Genomic DNA, 26,654 nt, shown 5'->3' on the forward strand with positions numbered 1-26,654 from the left:
GATAGCAAAAATATTTTTTATTTATAATTTACAGTTTCACAAGTGAAAATCGTACATTTTTACACATACAATTTCATTTTGTTAAATTTGCACACATCTACAGAACTTTCACACAACAAGCACCTGAAACTGTGCAGGCAGTAGGAAATGCAAATACTAAAATGTATTTATTAACCAAATGATAGCTGAAGGCCCTGCCTCAGCTAGACAATTTATATAGATATGTCTATATATACATAAAAAATTCTTCACCTTCTAGATTTCAACAGCAGCTTTTTATTTTTTTAAAAAAAGAAAAACATACCTTTCTCATTTTACTTAAACTGACTCGACTGTGTCATTTTCTGTTTTAATTTCAGTGGCTGTTGCTATGCTTTCCTCTGTACAAGCTGGTGGAGTATCAATCCGTTCTTCCTTAACTTTGGGACTTTCACAGGGTTCCTGCAATTCATTTTTGACAATGTTCAACATAATGTTCAAGGGATTTTCAACTGGTGTCTTGCTGGGAGATGGTGTACAATCAAATGAAGATGTCTACAAAATGAAAAACCTTTTGAGTACTGATTAAAGTTCACAAATATCACATTAAATGACATTTAGTTTTATAAGACCCTTGTATAGGCAAAGAAACAAATATATACCAAACGCAATTGAAAACCCTGCTTTTTCCCACAAAACATGCCATAAAGGCAGCCATTTAATAAAATGTATATTGAGGGACTTCCCTGGTGGCACAGTGGTTAAGACTCTGCACTCCCAATGCAGGGGGCGCGGGTTCAATCCCTGGTCAGGTAACTAGATCCCACACGCATGGCGCAACTAAGAGTCCGCATGCCACAACTAAGAAGCCAGCAAGCTGCAACTAAGGAGACTGCTGGCTCAATGAAGGAGCACACATGCTGCAACGAAGGAGACCACCTGCCGCAAATAAGACCTAGCACAACCAAATAAATAAAATAAATATAAATAAATAAATAAAATGTATACTGAGCATTTGATATGTGCTCAGCAATGAGCTATGGTAAGAAAAGCAGTAACAAATATAACGACAAAAGAAGCTGATTCAATGATTAGACACGTTTCTATATTTTAATCCCAATATAACCCCCTACACATATATATCCTGGGATCTGTTGCTCCTAATTTCAAATACCCTAAGGATTTTTTTAAAAATCCCTCAAAACCATCAAAACATCCTACAAACTCTAGTCTTTTGATGACCTAAGTATATCTTCCAAGCTGCCCCTTGAACCTGTGAAACAAATATTATTTGAAAGTTAAGATGTTCCACCGTTTGGTTTAAAAAAAAAAAAGGTCACTCTACAAATACGAAAATTTGAATTTCCAAGGACAAGAGACTGATTTTTTTTTTGTATTTCATGTATGATAATTTAAAAATTATTCCTGGGCTTCCCTGGTGGTGCAGTGATTGAGAGTCCGCCTGCCGATGCAGGGCACACAGGTTCATGCCCCGGTCTGGGAAGATCCCACATGCTGTGGAGCAGCTAGGCCCGTGAGCCATGGCCCCTGAGCCTGCGTGTCTGGAGCCTGTGCTCCACAATGGGAGAAGCCACAACAGTGAGAGGCCCGCGTACCACAAAAAAAAAAAAAAAAAAAAAAAAAAAAAAAAAAAAAAAAAAAAAATCCTATATTACATGGCCGAGTGGAGTAAGCAGTAAATGCTACCCATAACTTTTAGAAAATTATTTCCATCATGAACCTTCTCATTCTCTAGGCCTAGTACTCTAGTAGAAGACATCAAGATTCAAATGAAGAGAATGCAAGGAATGATACAAAAATTTCAAAATTTAAATCAGACCCTATCAATCTAGCACCAATATTTAGTGAACAACCTAAATGCTACATCAAAACTAAGACAGCTCAACACATCAAGATTAAAATAAAAATGTTGCCCAGATGCAAAAAATAACTGAAAATAAAATTTATCAATGTAAAGGAGAACAAACAGTAACCAAAAAGAACTTACATTTTGATAATCTTCATAACACGATGGATGATAAATCTGAAGCAAAAACAAAAAAGTAAGTATTCACATGCATATTCATTTCTAATGGACTATTCTGGTATGATTTTCTTTTTAAATTTAAACCAGAGATAAACTATCTTTGGAAAGGCAACGAAAATCATTTGGTCACAAAAACGGATAAAAACAAAATTTTCATCCTGATTTCCCTTAAAAATTCCTTTATATATTTAAGTAGATAACATGGTATGTTAAGACAGAAACAGTTTTGATGATGAAATATAAATTCAGAATCAAAATAGTGTGGTTAGGCTGAAGAAGACTAACTAGACTCAGAAGATCTAGTCCTGGATTTATCATTAACTAGTTATGCAACCTTTTTTATACAATGAGTACAGGACCAGATGACTGCTAAAATGCCTTCCAGCTCACACACTCTGACTCTCTAAAGTCCAATACCTTAGAAATACCACTTTTATTAAAAACCAAAATAAAAATACAATTAACACTTTTAATTTCAAAGTAGTGAGCTACCCCTATAAAAATATTTTTTTAAAAAATCTTAATACGTCCTTTTAAAGTACTTCATAAAGAGCTGAAAATTACCTTTCCATCTACTCTAATAGCATTTTTTAAATGCCACTCCTCTTCTTCTTCATCCCAGTACTGTTCAAATTGTTCTTGACAAATTTCACAACTCTAAAATAGAACCATATAAAAATGAACTTTACATAATAGAACACAGTTAATGCCATTAAGTAAAAATACAGAAACATTTTGTTAAGTGGAGAAAGGAATTTAAGAGTTTTCTGAAAATTTAAACATTGTTCAAATATATAATACAAAGTAAGATCTAAGGATTTCACATTCTTCCATGCAAAAATAGTTAACATTTCACAGCTCTTGGTCACAGATAAATATGTAGTAACTACAGTGGTTATGAAACCCAAAGCCAGATCAGAAGAATAACATTGAATTGTAAAGCTTACAAGAAGTCTCAAAATCATTAAAAGAGGGATGTAAATAAAGCTATATTTATGATTATTTACTTAAAGGAAGTGAAAGGCATGACCAGAGGTAGAAAATTGAACATTGTTCTTTTACCTCAACTGCTCCTGCTGGTCCAGCAGGTACACTTTGGAACTCCTTTTCTTTAGCAGCCTCCTGAGTTTTGAGCACGACTTCTTCGTGCACCTTTTCAAAAAACTGGCTCTTTGCACGTTCTTCCAGATCAGCTATTTCCTCAAATTCTATCCAGTCCTTAAAAAGAGTTAATTTAAAAAGAGTATATTCGTTTCTAGACTCTGACTGAACACCTTCAATACAATGCCATTTAAACGTAAGAGTACTTTCTTCTACAATATGCTTTAATATTGATTATTTAGAATTATACCATCTCTTTGAGCCCCATAATTAATAGACAACATAAAGCAACTAATGAACAATTAAGATCTTAACATTAACATTCCTTTAACTCTAGAGTTACAACTACTAATGTAAATAAGATAAATTTCATGCACAATTTTTTATCAAAAAAAAATCAGTCATAGAACCTTGGAATTTTAGAACTAGAAGAAACCTGTGTTCTACTCTTAATTTCAACAAAAAACAAACACATACTGTTCAAATTTTTTTTAATTAAAAAAACCTTTTATATTCTAAGGGTCAAATTTTATTCAAAAAATTCACTAGTTAGTGCTCAGCAATTACTTAAACTAATATACTTTTGAAACGATATAACTTAAAGGCTAAAAGATAGTTCAGAGGCACATGAATTACTTACTGTTAAACTGTAGTACCAACGCCTATGAGTGACTTTTCTGCTTACATCTTTTTCAGTTCTATTTTGTCGATAATGCCAGTCCAAGTGATCTGCATATACATCTGTCTGTGATGTTGTAAACCTCATTCCACAAGAGTAACACTGAATACCAGTATACAGTCGATTTATAACACTATCATAACGTCTGTTTTGAAAAATATAGAAATAATCTTTAGTTTTGATACTGTGGCTGACTTAATGGCCTTAAAAAAAAAAAGGCAGTTATAAGTACTTCAGTTTTCCATATTTTGATGATGGTGAAGCCATTATTATGTGACAAAATAATGTTTCAGCCAACAGCTGGCTGAAAGAATTAATATCCAAAGAGCAATATTATTCTCTAGTAATGTGTCAGAGGCTCTCTTTACCTTAACTTTGGTTAATTTTGGAACATGGTGTCTACCCTCTTATCAATAGGCCTGGCCCAGTTACTTATTTCCTTCTAGCTAATAATGGAATGATCATCTGCTAACTAATAAGGCAATAGTTGGCCTGTTCTTAGAGTAATGTCAATATCAGTGTGGATATGGCAGAACAATTAGTTTTCACCTCTCCAGATCTTCGTGGTTTTAAATAACTCAACTGTCCCACCCTGGAAAGAGTAGTGAAAGAGGTACAGAAGAAACAATAATAGTATGGGTAACTAAAAAGAAAAAGTAGAAGACTAGTGGGAAACTGAAGTCAGCAATAATCAGTTTTTTTAAATTCTGGGCTGCCTATCTGGAAAGAAATAGGTATGTAGAATAAGTAAGTAAACAATCAGGGCAGTTAGTAACTCCAGAAATTTTTTTGAAATAGTAGAATAAAGCAAAGCACAGTACATAGTACTTTGTATACCAGAAAACAAAGTATTTAGAGTCATAATATTAATACTGAATAAAAATTTAATGAGAAATGGCTTTATAACTATATGGAGGAGAGTTGGGAGGACAGTAAAAGAGCTACCTAAATCTTCACTTTCAGGAAGTCAATAAATTGTCCAAATGGGATAAATCAAGAAATGTAATAAATTAGAAAACTATGTATCTTTTAAGAAATAAAGAAGTAAATGCCAAGAACCATAGATAAAAGAGTTAAGAAATGGTTGCTTCAGGTAAAAAGTAGTACTAGGAAAAAGGCATGCTATCTTTTATTATAAGCCTTTACTGTAAGACTTCCATTATAAAGTTTTAACTATGTGAAAAGTATCACTCTGAAAAAAGTTGCCTTTAAAAGGGTGAAACCCATATAGCACAGTGGACTACATTCAGTGTTTTATAATAAAAGAATCTGAAAAAGTGCATATTTATATATATTATATATATATATATAAAACAATTACTTTGCTGTACACCTGAAACTAACACATTGTAAATACATTATGCTTCAATTTAAAAAAAAAGATGAAACCCATTAGCTGTTCTATTATTTTTAAAAGTACTCATAACAATATAATGGATCCATAAATCAACTATAAATGTTTTTTATATAATGTAGGCAATAAAAATTTATGAAAATATATGCACCAAATGTTAACACTGGTTATCAGTAAAGTGGAAATTGTAGATAATTTTATTTTCTTGATTTTATTCATTTGTATTTTCTATAAAATGAAAAAAATTTTAATTTTTAAATACTAGACTACAAAAACTTCATTTTCTTAACTTCAAGAGCATGAGAATATCAATACAGAAAAAACAGTGATGATTAAGAGAAAATAGAGATAAAAAGGAAAACATGAGTGATTACTAATACCTAATCTTAAACTCCCTATACTTGCTATACTAAACAGAGATAATAAAAAATAGAAATTTGGCGGTAGACTTTTGGCCTAAATACTTGTGCAGCAAACGTATTTGAAAAGAAGATAACAGGCTTCCTTAAGTTTATGTTATGTATATTTTACCACATTAAAAAAGGGAAAACAGGCTTCCTAAATTTTAAAAACAGTGAGAGGGGTAAGACAAATAGCACTAGTGATAATGTCCACTGTTATTAAAGTCACCATCCCTTTTACCTTAGAAAATTAAATTACATACTGTTTCAATTCTTCAATTGTAAAATTGGTAAGATCTGGAACATCTTGATCTTCATTTTGATCTTCTTCCTCCTCAGCAGGGGGCTGAGCAGCAACTTCATTTACTTCTTCAATTGAAAAGAAACACAACAAATATCTCAAAACCAGTTTCCATGTATTCTTTACAGGGGGAACACTATAGTGTTAGAAGCATATGGAGAGCCACATCTTGCCTATTCAGTGCTCCTGATCTTAGGTTTACTGGCCAAGGAACCTAATACAATTCTTTATTTTGATAAGTGATATTAGGTCTGGTCTCGTAAAAGTCAATCTTCATTAAATTCATCAACATTCTATTATTTTTTATAAGCTAAAATAATGCAGAATAACTAGAAAAAGTCTGCACATGGTGTTTACAGGAATGTTAGTTAACTGAAACAATGTCACTATAAAGGTAACAGTTCCTTGTTAGAAAACTTTTTTTTATTTCATTCATTATAAACCAGTTATGTAAGTATAGCTAAGAATTCAATCACTGTAAGAAATTTTATCATAGAACACATCATTGTATCATATCATACATCTTTATAACTTAATAAAGCTTTGTGTACATGAATTACAGAACCATACTTACGTGTTGTAGCTGAATCAGGTTGGGACAATTTGAGAATTCCTGTTTTTAGCAGTTTTGAAAACAATTCATTTACATCCACCTGACTGAGATGATTATCAGGATATGCCTTAGGAAGGACACCTTAAAAAGAATAACACTCTTAAAAGTAGAACTTAAAGATGCAAATTATACTAAGGATTTTTAAAGTTTTCTTCAAGATATCCTATCCACATTAAACTTAACAAAATCTTGTTAAGATCAGTGTACTTACCAAAAGCTCCCAAAAGTGAACTTTGCATTTATGTCAGCAAATCACGACCTCTTAAAAATATATTCGAAGACGAATACTGAAACCCACTAATACTTTATACGGACATATGTGTTATCTTAAAAAACCAGTATTACCCACTGTTGCCCAATTAAATCCATGTCAAAGAAAAACAGAATACTAAGGGCAGAGAGCTTCATGCTCCCTTCTATGCAATGCAGCACCACACCTCTAGGTCCAACTTTTCACCCTTCCAATTATCTATTTTTCACCTAACCGTATTGGAAAAGGTCATTTTGCATAGATGAAGTAGGCTACCATCTCTTAGCACAGATTTCTAGGGGAAAAAAATACCCAGAGCCTAAAAGGAAGTACTCCTGCCCAGCCCCCCAGCTCCCCCACCTTCCCATAACTACCCAGGGGAACTAACTGCAGGGAGATGAGCCATGTGGCTCAGAATATACCTGCCCCTCTGACCTTTGCTCAACTACTGCCCTTGCAAAGCAGTTCGGGCTATTGCTGAAAAGGTGTCAGGCTTACTAAAGCTTCAAAAATCTGAATAAATGAAACAAGGATAACAATCTTTTCCTTAAGCTCACTGGTGAGGAATCAATCCAGTTCCATATTTTGCTAAGCACTAATTTAAAAATTATAATTCTTTAACTCAACTATTAAAACAGTATTTTAATATATTTGTATGTCACTACTATGCATCTTATTTACCATACCTCTAGAAAAAGGTTCTGAATCACTAAAAATTCCTCTGAATGGCAGAAATTCAATTTGCATCCACAATACAATATATAATCTCTGCCCTTAACCATTGCATACTCTTTACACTTAGCACAGTGCCTTGTATACAATAGGCTAATTAATGTCTGTTGAAATGAAATGTCTGACTACATGAATGAATAAATCAACCTCAACGATCAATTACAACAGCCACTTCACACAATAGTTTAACATTTACCTTTCATTAGAATTAGCTATTTATATGTCTAAGAATCATAACTAGCTAATCACATGTCTTCCAGCAGCCAAGTTTAGTGATCAAGAGCATGAACTATGGAACCAGACTCCTGGGATTCTAACTAGAAATTCCACTTTCTAGTTGTGTGACATGATCAAGTTACTTATCTGTGTCTGTTCTCTTTACCTGTAAAAGGGTAATAATAATTGTTCCTACCTAAGGTTGTTATGAGGATTAAATGAATTAATATTTGTAAAGCACTGAAGTGTTTGGCAGTATATATAATATTTGTTTAAAGAAAAACAGTCAAAGTGAAATAAGACAGAGAAAGACAAACACTGTACAATATCACTTAGACGTGGAATCTAAAAAGTACAACAAACTAGTGAATATTGCAAAAAAGAGGTAGACACACAAAGAACAAGAACATACTAGTGGTTACCAGTGGGAAGAGGGAAGAAGGTAGGAGCAATATAAATACAGGGAAGGGATTAAGAGGTACAAACTATTAGGTATAAAATAAACTCAACGATATACTGTATAACACAGAGAATATAGTCAATATTTTATAGTAACTATAAAAGGAGCAAAAGCTTTAAAAATTGTGAATCACTGTATTGTACACCTATAACTTATATAATTTTTAAAAACCACACAGAGGAAAAACATGAAAGAAAAAAAGCCTCCTAGAGTAATGGAAATAAAAACAAAAATAAACAAATGGGACCTAATGAAACTTAAAAGCTTTTGCACAGCAAAGGAAACCATAAACAAGACAAAAAGACAACCCTCAGAATGGGAGAAAATATTTGCAAACAAAACAACTGACAAAGGAGTAATCTCCAAAATACAGAAGCAGCTCATGCAGCTCAGTATCAAAAAACAAACAATCCAATCCAAAAATGGGTGGAAGACCTAAATAGACATTTCTCCAAAGAAGACATACAGATTGCCAACAAACACACGAAAGAATGCTCAACATCATTATTCATTAGAGAAATGAAAATCAAAACTACAATGAGATATCATCTCACACTGGTCAGAATGGCCATCATCAAAAAATCTAGAAACAATAAATGCTGGAGAGGGTGTGGAGAAAAGGGAACACTCTTGCATTGTTGGTGGGAATAGAAATTGATACAGCCACTATGGAGAACAGTATGGAGGTTCCTTAAAAAACTACAAATAGAACTACCATACGACCCAGCAATCCCACTACTGGGCATATACCCTGAGAAAACCATAATTCAAAGAGTCATGTACCAAAATGTTCACTGCAGCTCTATTTACAATAGCCAGGAGATAGAAGCAACCTAAGTGTCCATCGACAGATGAATGGATAAAGAAGATGTGGCACATATATACAATGGACTATTACTCAGCCATAAAAAGGAACAAAATTGAGTTATTTGTAACGAGATGGATGGACTTAGAGCCTGTCATACAGGGTGAAGTAAGTCACAAAGAGAAAAATAAATACCATATGCTAACGTACATAGATGGAATCTAAATAAACAGTACTGATGAACCTAGTGGCAGGGCAGGAATGAAGACACAAACATAGAGGATGGACTTGAAGACACAGGGTGGGAAGGGGAAGCTGGGATGAAGTGAGAGAGTAGCAGTGACATATATACACTACCAAATGTAAAATGGCTGGCTAGTGGGAAGCTGCTGCATAGCACAGGGAGATCAGCTTAATGTGTTGTGAAGACCTAGAGGGGTGAGATACGGAGGGTAGGAGGGAGGCTCAAGAGGGAGGGGATATGGGGATATACACATACATATAGCTGATTGACTTTGTTGTACAGCAGAAACTAACACATCATTGCAAAGCAATTATACTCCAATAAAGATTTTAAAAATAAATAAATAAAACAATACTCTGAGCTGCATGAAACAAAAAAAAGCTTAAGACACTTTCAGATTTTATTTGATTTTCTGTGCATTTAGAAACAGGAATAAGAGGTGATTCTCAGAACAGGTTTGGAATTTCATACTCAGGTACCCAATGATGGTGTCTAACTTATCAACCAAGTGAACAGCTGTTTAATATTTATTTTATTTATTTTTATTTATTTGGCTGTGCCAGCTCTTAGATGTGGCATGCAGGATCTAGTTCCCTGACCAGGGAACGAAGCTGGGCCCTCTGCATTGGGAGCCCAGAGTCTTAACCACTGGACCACTAGGGAAGTCTGAACAACTATTTAGAGAAAAAAAAAAAAGTCCATAGATCCTGCTACACTATAAAGCCCTTAGAAGGATAAACCTTATTAAAGTCATCCTAGCACAATGCCTAGCATATGGCAAATGATCACTATTTGGATGAATAAATGAACATGAGTATATTTACTACTAGGAAAAGAGTGTTTTTACTTTAAATTTTGAGAAAAAAACTTTACAGAAGCCAAATATTGAACACTAAATACTTTTCATCTCTTTAAGTAAAACTTGAAGACGGAAGGCGTATCTAACATCTCATTCAATAACCTCCAACCCAGGAAATAAGATGTGATTTCCTCTGTGACATTGCTATGCCTTGTATACATAAGCACCTCAAGGTTGTAAAAGCAAAAGAAAACATGCAGGTTTTGTATATTATCTCATACAAAAAAGGGCAAAATTTGCAGTTGCTGCACGCTATCTCAAGCTACCAACTCCAATACAACAAATCCTCTACTCTACAAGAAAAACTGAGTTCTAAAGGAAAATACACCAATATAGCACTTCACAAGTTACATGGTACTTTTGCATATACTATCTCATTTGATTCTCTGGAAAAAAAAAAAAAAATTCCCCAGCAAATCCTGACTTTTATCATATGCTATCTGCAAAGGAAAAAACTGAACCCCAGAAAGGATATTTGTTTATACTCCACCTACCTGTAAAGTAGCAGAGTGGAGATTCTAACCCTGGTCTTCTGACTTTAGACCCCCAATATTCAGTACTTTCCTTCCCTTTTCATTATAGTGAAAACAAAAAATAAGAAGACTACTAATCCTAATTGTCAATGTAGCAATTAAAAACAAAACGTTTTCAAATTAACTGAGTGAGCTTCCTGTGATGATACAGTTTAATACTTAATGTATAAATTAGAGCCTGGCTAGGACTTCCCCAGTTACTTCAGAACTTTTGGAAAACTCTCTAAATTTGTAAAATTAATAAAGCCATGCTACAGCATGTTTCTGAAGATGGCTGTTTTAATGATTCAGAAATAAAGCAAGTACCAATACAATTTGCTTGAGTTAGCTCTCAATATATTATTGACTTTCCAGTAATTTTAATTTATATACTCCTCTTTTTTTTTTTTTTTTTTTTTTTTTTTGCAGTACGCAGGCCTCTCACTGTTGTGGACTCTCCCATTGCGGAGCACAGGCTCCGGACGCGCAGGCTCAGCGGCTACGGTTCACAGGCCCAGCCGCTCCACGGCATGTGGGATCCTCCCAGACTGGGGCACGAACCCGTGTCCCCTGCATTGGCAGGCGGACCCTCAACCACTGCGCCACCAGGGAAGCCCACGTCTTATTTTTCACATATTAAAACTTTTTTTTTTTTTTTTTTTTTTTGCCTGCACCGCACGGCTTGAGGGATCTTAGTTCCCCAACCAGGGATTGAATCCGGGCCCTTCAGCAGTGAAAGCATGCAGTCCTAACCAATGGACCACAAGGGAATTCCCTAAAACTTATTTTTAAAGCCCCCGTATCTACTATTGTTATTGTATCCATAACAATATTGTTAAGACTCACCCCATAGATGCTTTTCATGGGCATCTAGCTAGGAAATCATTTTAACATGTTGTGTACAATTATTACTTGAGTGCCCATAAAGACATATGAAGGAATCAGCTTATAACATGATGTCTGCAGTATTCACTTAATGTTTATTGGATCATCACACACACACAAAACAAAAATTCAAAGTATCAAGTAATTGATATTTCCGAGGTTTGTCATTGACTTCATTTTACCTCAACACAAATGTCACATTCCTACCCCACCCTCTAGCTTCCACCTACTAGGTCTCCTTTCCTCTTTTTTGTGGTCTACAAGTCCTGGCTAACCATCTCTAGTTGTAAAGGGGATTAGTGTGAATATACATGAACAATGTAAACAAACTCAGAAAGAAAACAAAACATTCCAGTCAGATTAAATTTCTCTAAATTGCATATGCCCTCTCAAAACTGTCATTTTCTAAAACTTACAAGGTAGCTACTCAATCAAACAATAATTGTCTTTCGAAAAACACAAAGTTCAGAAATTACATACCTGAAGGATTCTGAACAAATGCTCCAGGATTTTGTGGATGAACTGGCAAAAACTGTTGTCCCTGGCCAAATGCTACTGGCTGAGCAACACCAGTCAGAACCTTTAAAAGAAATCTTGGTTTTAAGAACATCTTTTCTATATTTTTAAGTAAAACTTTAACATTCAAATTACATTAATATAGTCACAGATATCATGAGGCCTGTTTATGATAATAAAGATTTATAAGTGTAACCTGACTAGGTCACTTCACTTCTAGGCTTTCTATAAAAAGGAACAATAAGACCTTCCCTTTTATTTTTCACAGAATTATAAGAAATTGATAATGGATGTGAAGGTTCTTTGTAAAGTTTAAGATACCATGCAAACATAAGGTAGCCAAAAACTAGCTGTGTGACCTTACACAAATCACTTTACCTTGCCGGTGTTTTCTCTTATTTTACAAATAGAAATCTGACATCCAGAGATGTTATCTATACACAATCATAATGGCCAGTAAACAGCAAAGCTGAGGCCAGAACTTGTGACCTAACTCCTTTACACAGATGTCAAAAGCCTGCTTTAATTAGCAATCTGAACTCCTTTATGATCATTCTGTTAGCCATCAAACTGAGTTACAAAGTAGACTGTAAAAGATTTTAAGGGAATGTTAAAAAATAAAAGTCATGAAACAAGTACTGTACAGGCATACAACTATTGTATTTGTAGTCAAGAATGAGGTAGGACTTCTACATATTGCTACTATGTAAACAAATGTCCATTTATAAGCCTTGTTCAGTATCCTGTGTGAACCTTCAGTGGTATGTATGTGTAATAAAAACCCCATCAATTCTTTATAATGTAGGAACAAGACTAACTCAAGTCCCATTCTAGAGTATCTTGTCAAGTAAGAGTATCACTTCTCTTAAAAACATACAATAGAGTATAAGTCTAACTAAGGAGGCCAATTGTTTTCCCAAACCACTGGATATGGACAGAAGGCTGCTTTCTATTAATAATGCTTCTAACATGCTTTTAAAACCTTTCTTCTTGTTTTACACTTTCTCCCATGCAATGTTACTGGCATAAAATAAATCTGTCCTAGTAAGAAAGTGTCACTACGTGGAAAAAAGTAAATTTAGCCCAGGAGAATTTCAGCAGGCAAGCAAAAGTAGTCATTAATATCAACTGAATTAATCACAAATTATAAGCATATTGTTTTAACACTATTTCAATAAGCATTTTAAAATGTATGCAGAACAAGTTAACATCAAACAACTGCAGTTGACTGGAATGACGGAAAGGTGGTGAAAAGTAGGAAGAGAGGAAGAAAAAGAATTACAGACTGTAAAAGCATGAGCAATTTGATTTTCTTGTTTGTTTGTTAACTTAGGCTAAGGAAGTTCTTAATCAAAGAACAGTCTATAAAATCAGCTCTATGGTTACTATAAAGCTCATCAAGGCTCATCAAGGCTCCAAAGTTGTACAGTGTAGCAGAAGTCTATGAAACACACACAACTGTATTATACTTTAATACATTTGAAACCAAAAACAAAACAAAAAACCATAATGAGGAGGCTATGCATATGCGAAGGCAAGGGGTATATGGGAAATCCCTATACCTCATGGCTCCATTTTGCTGTAAGTCTAAACTACTCTAAAAAATAAAGTCTATTAAAAAAGAAAAGATTTGCGGGAGGGGGAGATTGAAATTGAGAGGGTCCTCTAGATCCTGAAGAACTAAAATCAATTTTGGATTTACACTGCAAATTTCAGCCCCAGAAGACTCTCATCTCACTTTCCTAACAGGTGGGGTTTTGAAATACATTAAAAACTGCCCCCCCACAAAAAAAACTTACTAAAAAAATTAAATTTAAAAAAATCCTTTCCAACCTATAAATTATATCCTGAAAACCTTCCTCAAACACTAGAAACATTAAAAATGGTTCGTATCTGCATACAATATACTTTTAGAATAACTGTAACAGACTTACCTGTTGAGATGCCTGAATATTTCCTACTGTTATTGGAGCAGGTAAATTGCCAAAGTTTCCAAATTGAGAGCTCTGAAGATTCTTCTCATCAAAATAGTGTCCAGAAGCTCTGTTAAGGGGATTTGAGAAACTCTGGTTTCCAGGGCCATGTGGTCCATTAAAATTTGGTCCTTGAGGTGAATCAAATATTTGTTCATGTCTTTGGAACTGCAGTCCTTGGGATGGGGCATTAAAAGCATTGCCAGGTGTATCATTATATGGGCCAGTCTGATTGAAAGATACCGATTCAAGCCTTTGTGAAGGATGATTGTCAAATCGTGTTCCTTGAAGACCAAGAGGAATATCAAACCTTGATGCTTGCTGGTGTTGTGGACCATCAAATCTTTGAGGTACACCATCAAATCTTGGTTGAACCTGCTGTCCAGGTGGTCCATCGAACCTCTGTGGGCCTGGCTGACCAGTTCTTTCAAATCTAGGACCTGGCTGACCATGTAATCCATCAAATCTTGGCAACAGTGATGGCTGACCTGGCTGCCCATCAAACCTTAAAGCATGACAACCTTCAAATCTTGGACCACCTTGACCTAGAGGTCCTTCGATTCTCAGGCCGCCTCCTGGTACAGAAGGACCCTCAAACCTCATTCCACCTCCTTGTTGGACTAAAGGTCCTTCAAACCTGATCCCAACCCCTGGCTGACCATGTGGACCCTCAAACCTAAGGTTCCCACCAAGTTGATTATGTTGTCCTTCAAATCTCATACCAGCTACTGACTGACCATGGGGGCCCTCAAATCTCATCCCAACTCCCTGTTGTAGCAATGGGCCCTCAAATCTGATCCCACCTGATGGCTGACCATGAGGTCCATCAAACCTAATTGCAGCCCCTGATGGACCATGACCTCCCTCAAATCTAAGTCCACCTACAGGCTGACCCCGGGGATTATCAAATCTAAGTCCACCCACAGGCTGACCATGAGGTCCCTCAAACCTCAGACCACCCACAGGTTGACCCCTGTGTCCCTCAAACCTGAGACTACCCACTGGCTGGGCCCCTGGTCCTTCAAATCGCAAACCACCTGCAGATCCCTCAAACCTCAGACCGGGGGAACCTTCAAACCGAAAACCACCTCCTCCTGCTTGACCAATCGGCCCCTCAAACCGCAGAGGTGTCCCTACTGGTCCTGGAGGACCTTCAAATCTCAAAGGACACCCACCTCCTAACTGGCCTTGTGGTCCTTCAAATCTCAAAGGGCCACCTCCCCCCATTTGTCCTGGTGACCCATCAAACCGAAGAGAACCTGGTGTAGGTGGTCCATCAATTCTAGGGCTTAATTTGTTAGGTCCTTCAAAAATCATCTTGGTTGGGCCATCTCTCGCTACTGATGGCCTACTAGGTCCATCATATAATGGTCTATCTTCAGCTAAAGCCGTAAGTCGCTGATTTGTATCAAGGCCGGCGAATCTTGATGCTGGGCTATCTACAAATGGTTTATCTGAATCTTCATATCTAGGTCGCTTAAGTGGAAAACGATCATTGAATGGTGATCTCTGCTCTTCTCGTACACCTTTTAAAAAGAAAAAAAATTTATTTTCCCTGAATCTGATAATTTATATTAAATTATCCTAAAATCTTCTTCGTATATTCTTGTAAATGTTTATTCAAAAACATCCATAACTATCTCACTTTATGAGAAGGGAGGGAAAAAGACAGCAACAAGCAGCAGGTAAGAGAATGCCCTCTAGAGTCAGATACACCTGGGTAAAAAAAAATACCCATTCAGTCAATTTACTAATTATTTGACTTTGAGAGCAACTTATTTAACCTCTCTGGTCTTGTTTCCTATCTGTAAAATGGGGATAATATATATTTCATTAGGTCATTGTGAGGATTAAATCAGATTACATACATAAAGAACCTAGTAAAGTACCTAACACACGGTTGGCCTTATAAATATCAGCTCCCTTCCCTTCCCTTTGAGGGAAAAACCGAAACAAAACAAACAACAACAAAACAGAAGTCTGAACAGTCACAAAAATCCATCCCCACTTAGCTTGTTCATTTTCCCTTCACTGCTGTGTGATTCAATAGGCATAATCTGATTTAACTTTTTCTACCTTTAGCAGAGACTTGCTCGTCATGTCTTCTCCGGCCCTCATGGGGTGAAAGATTCTCAGCATAAGTACGACTCCCAGATATAGGAGAAAGACGTCTTGCTCTTTCACTAAATTGTTCTTTTCTGTCAAACTGTGCTCCACTATTCCTACTTGCATGTTTACTTTTGGATGGCTCACATTCTATTCCAGACAACAAGGCATCAGTCAAAGGGTAGTCAAAAATATCAGGATCTAAGAGATCAAGTCTTGGAAATGAATGCTGAACCTGTGTCCTTTTCAGTTTTGCTTTATGTTCATAGTAGGTTAATTCAGCATCAGATAAGAGAGGTTTCTTTTTTAATCCACCTTTATTTTCTTCTGTAGGACTATCCCGTACATTGCATCTATGTTTACCTTCTTGATACTGAAATAGCTGTCGAATTTGATGCACAACAACAAGGAACTCATCCTGTGTAATTTCACCAGATGCTAAACGTTCACTCGTCTGCATAGGGGTGATAAAAAGGAAATCAATACTTTAAATATAAAAAGTACTTACAAAAAAACTTAGAGACAAAAGGAGAATGATGACTACATGGGAGCACAGTAGCTACCTTTTGAAGTAATTCTCTTTTGCTTGCAAGAGTTAACTCTTTAGGAATCTGAAGATTGGCATCTACACTTAATCGATGCTGCTGTTTTGGAGCTCGAGGTGACAAGATTCCTTTAGTGCTTGACCAGCTCTCCCTATGCCTTAGATGAGGAGCTTTACTATGTTCATCACCCTGTTGTAAACTGAAACCATAAAAGCAATTATGTTACTTCATAAAAAATTTTTAAATACTCAGGACTGTATTTAAAGATCCTTAATAGGATCTGGCTAAAATGAATGTATGTAACCATAAAAGTTAATTTAAAGATTAAGAGCACAAGATTTGAAGTCAGGAAAATCAGATATGAATTCTGATTCTTGCATGTCCTGGATGTGCCACCTTAGGCAGATTAGTTAACCTTTCTAAACTTCAGTTTCCTTATATGTAAAACAGCAATAATGGTACTTAACCCACAGGGTTTTAAGAATTAAACAGGAGAAAAAAGTACTAATTATAGCACCCAATAAACATTATCCAATTTTTAAATCAACACTGTATTTTTAAATGTACACATTATTCTACTTGATTAAAAATGTTAACAACCTACCTTTTATTTTCTTCCCAACCAGATTTCCATCTTTTGGTAGACTTGGAACTTTGCCAATTTTCTACATTTTCCTTTGGTTCAGTGCCTGACTTGGTGGAATGCTGATTTGTAGTTTCTTGTGGTCGTTCCTCTTCAGTCTTTTTTATTCGCCTTGGATCTCGAACATCCTGTTTAGTACTTCTCTTAGCATTTCTTTCTTCCCTGGAAGGCGGTGTAAACTCTTCCATATGTGACTGCTTAACTCCTGACTGGCGAATCTTCCCAGCTTTGGGTGTTGAGGTTGGAGACATACTCCTTTGCCTTCGTTTGGGTGACCGCCTATCTCTTCTCTTGGGAGAATGTATAATCGGTGACCGAGACTTGGGTGATCGTGATCTTGATCGCTTTCTAGTACTCGATCTCCCTGGTTTTGTCCCCTGTTTTTCTGATTCTTCCGTTATTGTATCCTGTTTTTGTACAATGCCATTTATGATTTTATTTCTACTTCCCACCAGTCTGTGTTCAGATGATTTCATGTGCTCATCTTTATCCTTTTTTTCTGCAGTTTTTCTCTTATCTTTTAGATCATCATCTTTGCTATCAGTCTTATCTTGAAGATGTTTTTTTAATCTTGGATCTCTCTTGCTCATATCAGACACCCTTGCACTTTCAGATTCTTGACTTTTCAAGTCTTTTGTGTGGGATAATTTGTTTTTCAAAGGTGATGGTGATTTAGATTTAGATTTGGATTTAGAATCTAATTGGTCAAGTTCTTTCTTGGTTATTTTTTCACCTGATTTACTTTTTTCTTGCTTGGATGAATTTAGTTTTTCAGAGGGTACAGTTTTACTTGTCTTAATATCAGACTGGTTCAATGTGTTCATCAGGAATTCCTTCCTGTGACTCTGATCTTTTCCATGAGAAGAATGCTGACTCAACCTATTAAGACGGGGATCCCGGTTAGTTCCTTTCATATCTGGAATTTGTAAGGATGGACCTGGACGACTTTTCTCAGGTTGCACAGGAACCTGATGGGGAGCTTTAACTGCCATAGGGGGAATTTGTGAAACATGTAATTTGGATGGTGCAGTTCCAGGACCTAAGTTGGATGTCTCCTGCTGAACACTAAGAGAAACTGCCTGAAATACAAGATAAACGTTCGTGTTACAACTGTAAAACATTCAGATTATTTGTCAAGAAACCGAAAACTAAGGAATATAATGCTTTATTCAATAAATCCATTTATTCAATACCATATTTATAGTGTATACTTCTAGTATTTAAGTGGAGATTAAAATGAAAGGAGAAAGGTCGTATACAATATTTATGTGGCCTGTTATTTCTTACTAATCCTCTACTTTGGGGTTTTATAACTTCTAGGTAGAATGAAAAAAAAAAATCCTCCCTCTTCCTAATTATTCAGAATTCTGGGCCACACTGATATTAAGAAACTACTAAATAAATCACTGCACTCCAGCTGCACAAGCATCCAAGTCTTTCCAGGTAAATTCTAAGTCATAAAATTTAGTTCCTCTCAAAGTGGCACTGATAATGCACTTATAAAATTCTGCCTTCCTGTACTCCCTCACTCTCAAATAAGGTCAATTGCTAAGTAATTAAGTAAAATAGCTTAATATAAGGTTATTCATGCACAGAAATACATAAATCTTCCTGGCCTCCTTAATTTTGTGATGGTTTTTTTTTTGTATCCTTCTAAGGAAACTGCTAAGGATTTCTGCTCATGAAACATAAGCTCATAAAATATTAAAGACTAGGCAAAAACATCTGCCACAACACACCTACCATCTTGGAACTGACACTACGTCCACATGATACAATTTTTAACAAAACTAAGGGGCTATCTTATAAGACAGCAATCTAATAAAAAGTATTTGAAAAAAAATAGTGCAGTTTATATTAAAGTGACTTTTACAATAAGGATATACAAATTTGGTCTAATAAATACACCATAATTTACAAAATAAATAAGTGGAAAAATTACACTATTAATAAAAGTAACATGTTAATACAATTCAAATATAAAATAATTCCATATCCATCAGAAAACAGGTTTAAAAATACTCAAAATGCCAAATCTCCTCTACTTACCAGTTGTGCCTTAGCTTGCTCTAGCTCAAGCTCCAGCTTTTTCTGCTGAAGTTCTAACAATTGCTTTTGTTTTGCCAGTAACTGCTGCCTTATTAGTTGCTCTTGGGTCAGATTCTTTTGTATATCCGGAACAATTGGAGGAGTAGAGATGCTAGGGGAACTGACCACTGTGCCAGGTGTTGAAGACTCTTCGGGCTATAAGAAAAAATAATTTGTTTACAAAAAAAAAATCACAGCTAAAAAGGAAGCAGCTAAGGGGGGAGCTAAAAATTATCAGCTTCTCTCTTAATAAACCCTATCCATAATCTTAAATGGCCAATCATGTTTAAAAGCACACAGAAAATTTTCAGGAACTTAAAAACCAAAATAAATATGTAAAATCTAAACAAGGAGAACATTTACTTTAAATGTACTGTGAACCTGAGGTGGAAATTTTCTTTTTTTAAGTAAACTGATTCAGCAGAGGGTATTCTTGTTACTTTATCTGGCAAGAAATTTTAGAGAAGTCAAAATTTGACAGTTAAAAATATTAGTTATATACCATTCATGTTAAAACTTACCGATTTATTTAAAAATTTAGGATTCACATGGATGCTAGATGTATTCACATTGGGGGGCAGAGGTTTAATAGGCCAAGCAGGATCTAACGAATTGACTCTGACATCCAGGGCATACAGTTTCTTCAAAGGGAATATTTCATCCCAGGTGGAACGTAATTTAAATAAACTTTTTCTAGTATTTTCATCCACCTAGAACAACAGAACAATTCTATGGCTTGTTAAGTTACTATAGGATGTTTTATATATTAAACATAATGCTACATAAATCTCTGTTCTACTTCACATATAGCACACATACTACTAATTCGTAAATATATAAAACAGTAATCATTTATTAAAAGTACGTTTGCAGATGTAAATAAATTTCTGTCAAAAAAAATTAGAAAAATTAAAGTCATTATCACCTAGCCTTCATGAAAGCAAACAATTAGACAAGTCTGAATTTTTAGAAGTACAAAATGTACCCAAATATTAGGGCCTGACACAGTATTCCTACTGTTACTTTCACTCTGGACAAAAATATAAAACAACCAGAAAATAGTTTATCTGATGACTTAAATTTTTTAAGTTATTTACATTTAGTACAAAGTGAAAGTAAAACAAAACTATCTAACTAATCTCCTGCAATACAATATGGCTGGTACCTATGAACAAGCTATGTGTGGTGTGGAAGGCACCTGAATAATTGAAATTCACAAAATCTTACCTACTGATGAGCTTTAGTTTTATATCTTATCTGCTCATGCTTGTGATGGGCATAAAACAACAATAATACTTTTAAAATTAGCCATCAGAGAAACCTAGTACTTGGAAAACAGCTAGAGTTCTAACTTTAGAATAAAGCCTTGACTATATTCGAGTCTTTAGATAATTTTTACTGCAAACAAGGTCATTTTCATCACCTTCAGTGTTAAGGCCCAGTAAGAGTCAGTAGACGTTTTCTACCAAACACCCAAATGAATTTGAACATACTGAAACTGAGACCAAGAAATTGGTTTAGTGCCCCAATTTCTATAATGCAAAGTTGACTTCTCCTTAGCCTAGAGTCTCAGGTACGCAGTATTTAGCAAAGTCTACAATACACTATTAACAAGCTCCATAATAGTTTGAAATACAGCTTTCCAAATTTCTTCTGCATATACTTACTTAGCAGTATTTCTTTTCTCTAAGAACTTAAAGGGAAAAAAATTACTCAAGTAGCCACTACACATTTTCTGTTCTAACAAACAAGTAAAATCTGATCGTGAGTTCTTTCAAAATAATCCCAATTCTCCAAGCCTGACAACTGTAAGATTTCTCGAGACACAACAGGTGCATCTACTAAAATATAAGAACCACCCATTTTTTGTTAGGAAACAATCTTTAAACCCCAATATCTTATAAATGCCCCTTTTCTCAGTGTGAAAGATGAAGCCTGACAGGAAAGAATTACTTCAGCAAATCCTTTGTCTTCCTCAACATAATACTGTATTAACCAAACTACCAGATACAATGTTACGAAAGGAATTTACAATCTCTAGGTATAGAAACTAACAAGCCTTTCTTCTAAACACTAAGAGGGGCCAGTGGGGGAAAGTATTTTCAAACTAACCTAAAGCAATTAATTCATTGATCCACCATTCACACATACCTAGAACATTCACATAAAACATACTTGAACAAAGTTAACAGAGGAAACATTTCCAGAAAAAAAAAAAAAAATCACAAGTTTCAGGCATCCATCACAGGTTGACACACACTAGGATTATGCTTTTTCTTTTTTTTAAGACAGAAATAGTTAACATCCTAACACCAGAAACCTAAACAATGAAATTTGAAGTACTCTTGATAGTTTCTGATCTTTTTGCCCGTATTCTAGTGATGAAAGAGATCTTCAAGTGAACAAAGTCAATCAAAATAATGAACTTCTAAAAGCAAACACATCTATTTTTGAATGGATAATGTAAAACACCTAGAACCCACTTTAAATACGAAACACTAACTTTAGCATGTTAAATGCCCAAAAGAATAAAACAGTTCACCACCCAAGAAAACCCAACACAAAGGCAAGTATTTATTTAATCAGGAACATGTTTTAAAAATTCAAATGTTTCTAAATGTATATATACCTTTTCAAACACACAAATAAATGTTGCAACTAGATTTTTAGTAAAGGCAGTGAGATACTCTCTTCCAACATTTTTCACGATAGAATCCATAAGGTACATAACAGGAAGCTTCTCTGAGGAGGGAGCCTGAAGTAATAAAAAGAAACTGAAAAGTTTAGTACAATGAATTGCCAACAAATAACTACTTTTAAAAGTGAGCGTTTAACCTACAATACAGACCTCAATATTTTGTTGATATTAAATACTTTTGAATCAATATTAACCTTTATGAAATTTAAGTGTTCAAGGTCTCACCTCTTACAATGATCTTTAGTTGAGCATACAAAATAAGCTCAGAATTACTGGAAAGAAAACAGTCTCTAGTACCCTCATTTAACACTCAATGGAATTTCAGGTTCATATAGTTAAAAAAACAAAAAACTGTGTTTTAAGTGACAAAAAAGGGGGAGGATATTTTCTGTAAGCCAAGTGTAAGCTTTGTGACCCACATTAACTTATGATGATGTACCTAGACTCAATGAAACAAAAAGTTTTCAGACTTCTGGCAGAAACCCTAATTTCCATAGGCATATTTTATATGTTAAAGTCTATGAACCTTTTGTTACCTGTAAAATCATTAGGATTACTTCTCTATAATCCAATGAACAAAAGAAATTAAGTACACTTCACATATGAAGTTAATGGCCAAAAAACACTTTTAAACTTGCACATGAACATGCAGGAAAGTGCAAGTTGTTACTGATACAAGGAAAACTGGATGGAGCAGCCGCTGAGTCATGTAAATCAGGTTGAACTTGACTCTGGAAACCAGGATTTGTCCTGAAGATTTTCTTCACAGCACACTCTCCGTCGAAATATCTTTCCTCTGACACGCACAAACCAGGAGTTTTAAATTTGTGCAGGGCCAGTGTGATGATGCTGATACAGGTGGCCCTTTGCAAAGCAAAGCAATGTTGCCCCAGCTCAACTGTAACGCCTACCCATCACTGGCTTTTAGAAGGCACAGCAAGTTTCCAGAAAGCATCAGCAGGTTCACAGACTTGTTGAGGAGCATTAAGACACACCACATAAACTGTTAACTCCCACTCCACAGGAGTACCCACGATTTAAAACCAAAAACAAAAATTATCCCCATTTACCCTTCCCACGTGTATAGGAATCTTAACCCTGAACAACACTTACCCACAGCTACCTGTAGCCAGGGTAAGCTCACAGTTCTGCAGTACACAATGCCACCATTATTTCACAAAACCAATTGCCCATACAAGTGTGTGGAAGTGCTCTTGCTTCTGATAACAACCAAAGTTGACTAAGGAAACCTTTGAATAACTTTGTATGAAAGTTTTCTTTTACAGTACTAATAAAAGGGTTTCACAAGGCTATTGCATGTGGGTAAACTATTAAGTACCAACACGTCAACTGCTTTATTGCTGTGTCTTTATCTTACCATGTCATGTTTTACACCATTTTAGTCACTGTTGTACTTATGAAGATAAACAGGCTGTCTTTAAAACCAAAATCTGTTCAGTAGGCTAACTTTTTATTGTACAAGTGAATTCTTATATGTAATATTTTTTTGCTACTACTGCCTCATGGAAGGAGTCAAGTGTGAACCCTTAAGTTTAGTAATGCTGAAACGCTAGAGGATAAGGACACAAACATTCACCTCCAGAAACACAAAACCAAGCCAGTTTGCTACCAAATGACAGAAAATCCCTCCCCTCACCCTCAACCCCAACCCCATTAAATTATTTCCCCAAAGTGACTGTTACATCTTTTCCTCAATCTGGCTTTACAAAAATAACCAGGAAACGTGTGCCAAAAAAATTTCAGCTGTCTTTCATCAGCAAATAGTCCATCTATTTTCACCACTCTGTGTAGCCACACACAAATACAAATTTTAATGTGGTCACTATATTCAGCATTTAGTTTTCACTTCTGAAAGTCTTCTGGATCCATTAAAAACCAGCAAGAAAATGGTTCTTTGAGTGACAACCTGAGCTGCTAAATATTAGGCTCTGTGGAATATTAGTAACCCCAAAAATACTACGTAGAATTTTTAAAAATCAATGTAATTTTTTTAAAAAACGCAAGTGCATTTTTTTTTAAAGGCATTTAATGTTAAGCCTTCGACAAGGCAAAATTAAGTTTTCATGTCCAACATGTTTGTTGTAGCAATAAAAAGGATGTTGAGTATGAGGAATGCTTCCTTTTAAATTAAAATCTCATACTTTAAAAAAAGAACAATAGCTGTTTCACACAGACATTCACAGGAAAAGGTGAATAAGGACTTGTATTTTAGCTGTCAGACTGAGCAGGACAAACTTGTTGGGCCCTAAAAAAAAAAAAAAAAAAAAAAAAAAAAAAAAAAACCTTACTTTTTGTCCTCTTTAAGGTATGAAAGGACCACCTGAAACCGTGTATCTTGTGAACAGATTTACCCAAAAGAGTGGATGGAACCTAAAGAAGAATGAACCCAAGTCACTTAAAGACTTTTGTTTAAAACACACAACCACGTAGATAAAAATGTCTTGGAAACAAATTCTACACCTTACAAAGGTAAATAAAAAAGACAAATACATATTTTATATGTTTTATTCACAAATTTTATAATACCAGTCACACATTTCAAAACCATTTATTAAAGTCAGACCACTCAGTTTTACACTAGACAGAAAGCGCCTCTAAACAATATATTGGTGGTTGTTGTTAAAGTGGCCTTTTAAAAGGGGTTCACTCTGCTAAAAGGAGGCTCATCCTGATCATTTCAATCACTAACAACTAGAAAAAAACTAAACCATAAGTACAAGCTTCAAAAATAACTTAAAACGTAGTACTGGGAAGCTATTAAAACTCATTACGATAACTAAGTTTAACAGTAACTTTACTTAAATGACAAATCGCTCCCACATGAATCCACAGAAGAGGAGGACTACAGGGAAATATAGGGTGGCAGAGGACCACTGCTGTCAAGGGGTGAAGCAAAGCACGTCTTCACTTTCAGGGAAGGAAGGGAGGAAAAAAAGAGAAAAGGAAGAGGAGGAGGAACTGAACTTTTCAAAAAAAAACTACAAGTACTTGTTACCCAGTGGGCCAGTTCTCCACCTACAGGTTGGATAAGATCTCCTCCCCACCCCCTCCAACCCCACCCTCAACCCCAATTTCCCGTATCTGGGGGCAAATGAGACCCTCCGATAGGAGAATACAAATTATATCGAGCCGCCCCCACCCCAAAATGGGGCTGACGGGTGTGAGCAGCTGCCTGGCTGGCAGGGAATGGATTCTCCTCTCTTCCCTTTCGCATCATGTGCTTTTCAGGCGCCATGTTGGGCTCCTAACAGGCGGCTGCTCCACTCGGGGCCAAGGCCCTATTCCCACCCCCCAACAGCTCGCTCCCAGGTCCCCCTTCACCTCCTTCCAACCCACAGAGCACAGTTACCCAAAAAAGTTCGGGGCGGGGGGTGGGGGGACGGGGGGAGAACCACTCCCCACCATCCCAGGGGGTTCAAATGGTTTTAACTCTTACTTCCCCACACCACGAACTGTCTTTAATTCTCCCCCTCCCCGAAGGGCTCTATTCAAAGCGTGTGCGTCGGGATACACGATGCGGTGGCCTAAATAGGGAGCTGGTAAGCGGAAGTGGGACTCCACCCTTTATCCTCCCCACTCCCTCCCCCCAAGAGAGGCCCACGCTCGAAGCCTGGGCCAGAGACCGAGCCTGAGTTGGAGGGGGAGGGTTGGAAAGGAGGAACACCGTCCCCCTTTGGATAGAAGCGAGACCTGGGATGAGGCTGACACTAAAATCAGGGAGTATTAGAAGAATAGGAGGCTGCGGGGTGTATAAAAACCTTGGCGGTTTGGGCCTCGATGAGAGAGACGATCTCCTTGGCGAAGGGCAGGTTCTCCTCGGCTAGAATGGTCAGCATATTGATGTGCGGTTTGCTATTGAAGGTCAGGTCTTCGAGTGATGACTGATAATCCCGACAGGCGTCCTCCCGGGCCCCCGCAGTACCGGCCTCGGCCGGCGTCTGCTCTGACATTGCGCCGCGGCCCCCCTCCGAGGTCCGCCGCAGCTGAAGCTGAAGCCGCTCTCGATACCCCGCCTCCCTTCCGACTCCTCTTCCTCTCCCCAGGTCTCGCGGCTCCGGCTTCACCACATGCTGACCGCGGAGGGGGGTTGGGGGACGACACGGGGGGAACCTCGGGTATGAAACGCCGCCGTCTCACGGGTGATCTCCGTCCACTTCCAGCCGCCACAGAATCTTCTTTCTCCACAGACACAAAATGGCGGCGGCAGTGGCCGCTCCAGCTCCGAAAATGTCTGTGCTCTCAACCGCTGCGTCGTGCGAAATGAGCTAGGGGAGGGGAATTGTGCGGTAAGAGGGCGGGGCCGTTGATAAAACCAGCCGTGATTGGCTCGCCCTGCCAGGTCGCCAGCCCCGCCCCCAGCCCTTCCTCTGAAAGTCCTGGCACCACCTTCTTCTCGGGATCTTACCCGGGCTTTCGCAACACCTACTGTTCATAAGTGGGGTGGAAAAGACGGCCCCTCTCATTGGCCGATTCATAAGGCACCGGTCTGTCATTTGTTACCATAACAACCCATTCAGGGAGGCCAATAGGGCTGGGGAAGGCTGTTCCCGAGGCCCAACCCAACCAGTTTAAGGGGAAAGCTCAGTCGTCCCCTCTTCTAACCTCTCTCAGCGACGCCCTAGCCGC

The 26,654-nt window shown here is 36.7% G+C and overlaps 1 protein-coding gene across 2 annotated transcripts; it reads right to left on the bottom strand.

The window, feature by feature from the left end:
* Window positions 1-26,291, bottom strand: PCF11 (PCF11 cleavage and polyadenylation factor subunit). Of its 2 annotated transcripts, none has more exons than XM_059068354.2 (16): window positions 25,787-26,291; window positions 21,939-22,064; window positions 19,831-20,019; window positions 19,271-19,465; window positions 17,183-18,300; window positions 16,597-16,777; window positions 16,397-16,487; window positions 13,889-15,453; window positions 11,919-12,018; window positions 6,437-6,556; window positions 5,825-5,930; window positions 3,768-3,951; window positions 3,089-3,244; window positions 2,591-2,683; window positions 1,988-2,023; window positions 1-534 (listed from the first exon to the last, which is right to left on the bottom strand). In XM_059068354.2, the coding sequence occupies exons 1-16, from the start codon at window positions 25,976-25,978 to the stop codon at window positions 319-321; spliced, it is 4,668 nt and encodes a 1,555-aa protein (XP_058924337.1). In that variant the 5' UTR covers window positions 25,979-26,291; the 3' UTR covers window positions 1-318. The 2 variants fall into 2 exon arrangements, with proteins under 2 accessions (XP_058924337.1, XP_058924335.1); XM_059068352.2 differs by having other exon boundaries at window positions 16,004-16,487.
* Between the last annotated feature and the right edge of the window lie 363 nt (window positions 26,292-26,654).

This window comes from Kogia breviceps, chromosome 7 (assembly GCF_026419965.1).
Source record: "Kogia breviceps isolate mKogBre1 chromosome 7, mKogBre1 haplotype 1, whole genome shotgun sequence".
NCBI classification, from domain to species: domain Eukaryota; kingdom Metazoa; phylum Chordata; class Mammalia; order Artiodactyla; family Physeteridae; genus Kogia; species Kogia breviceps.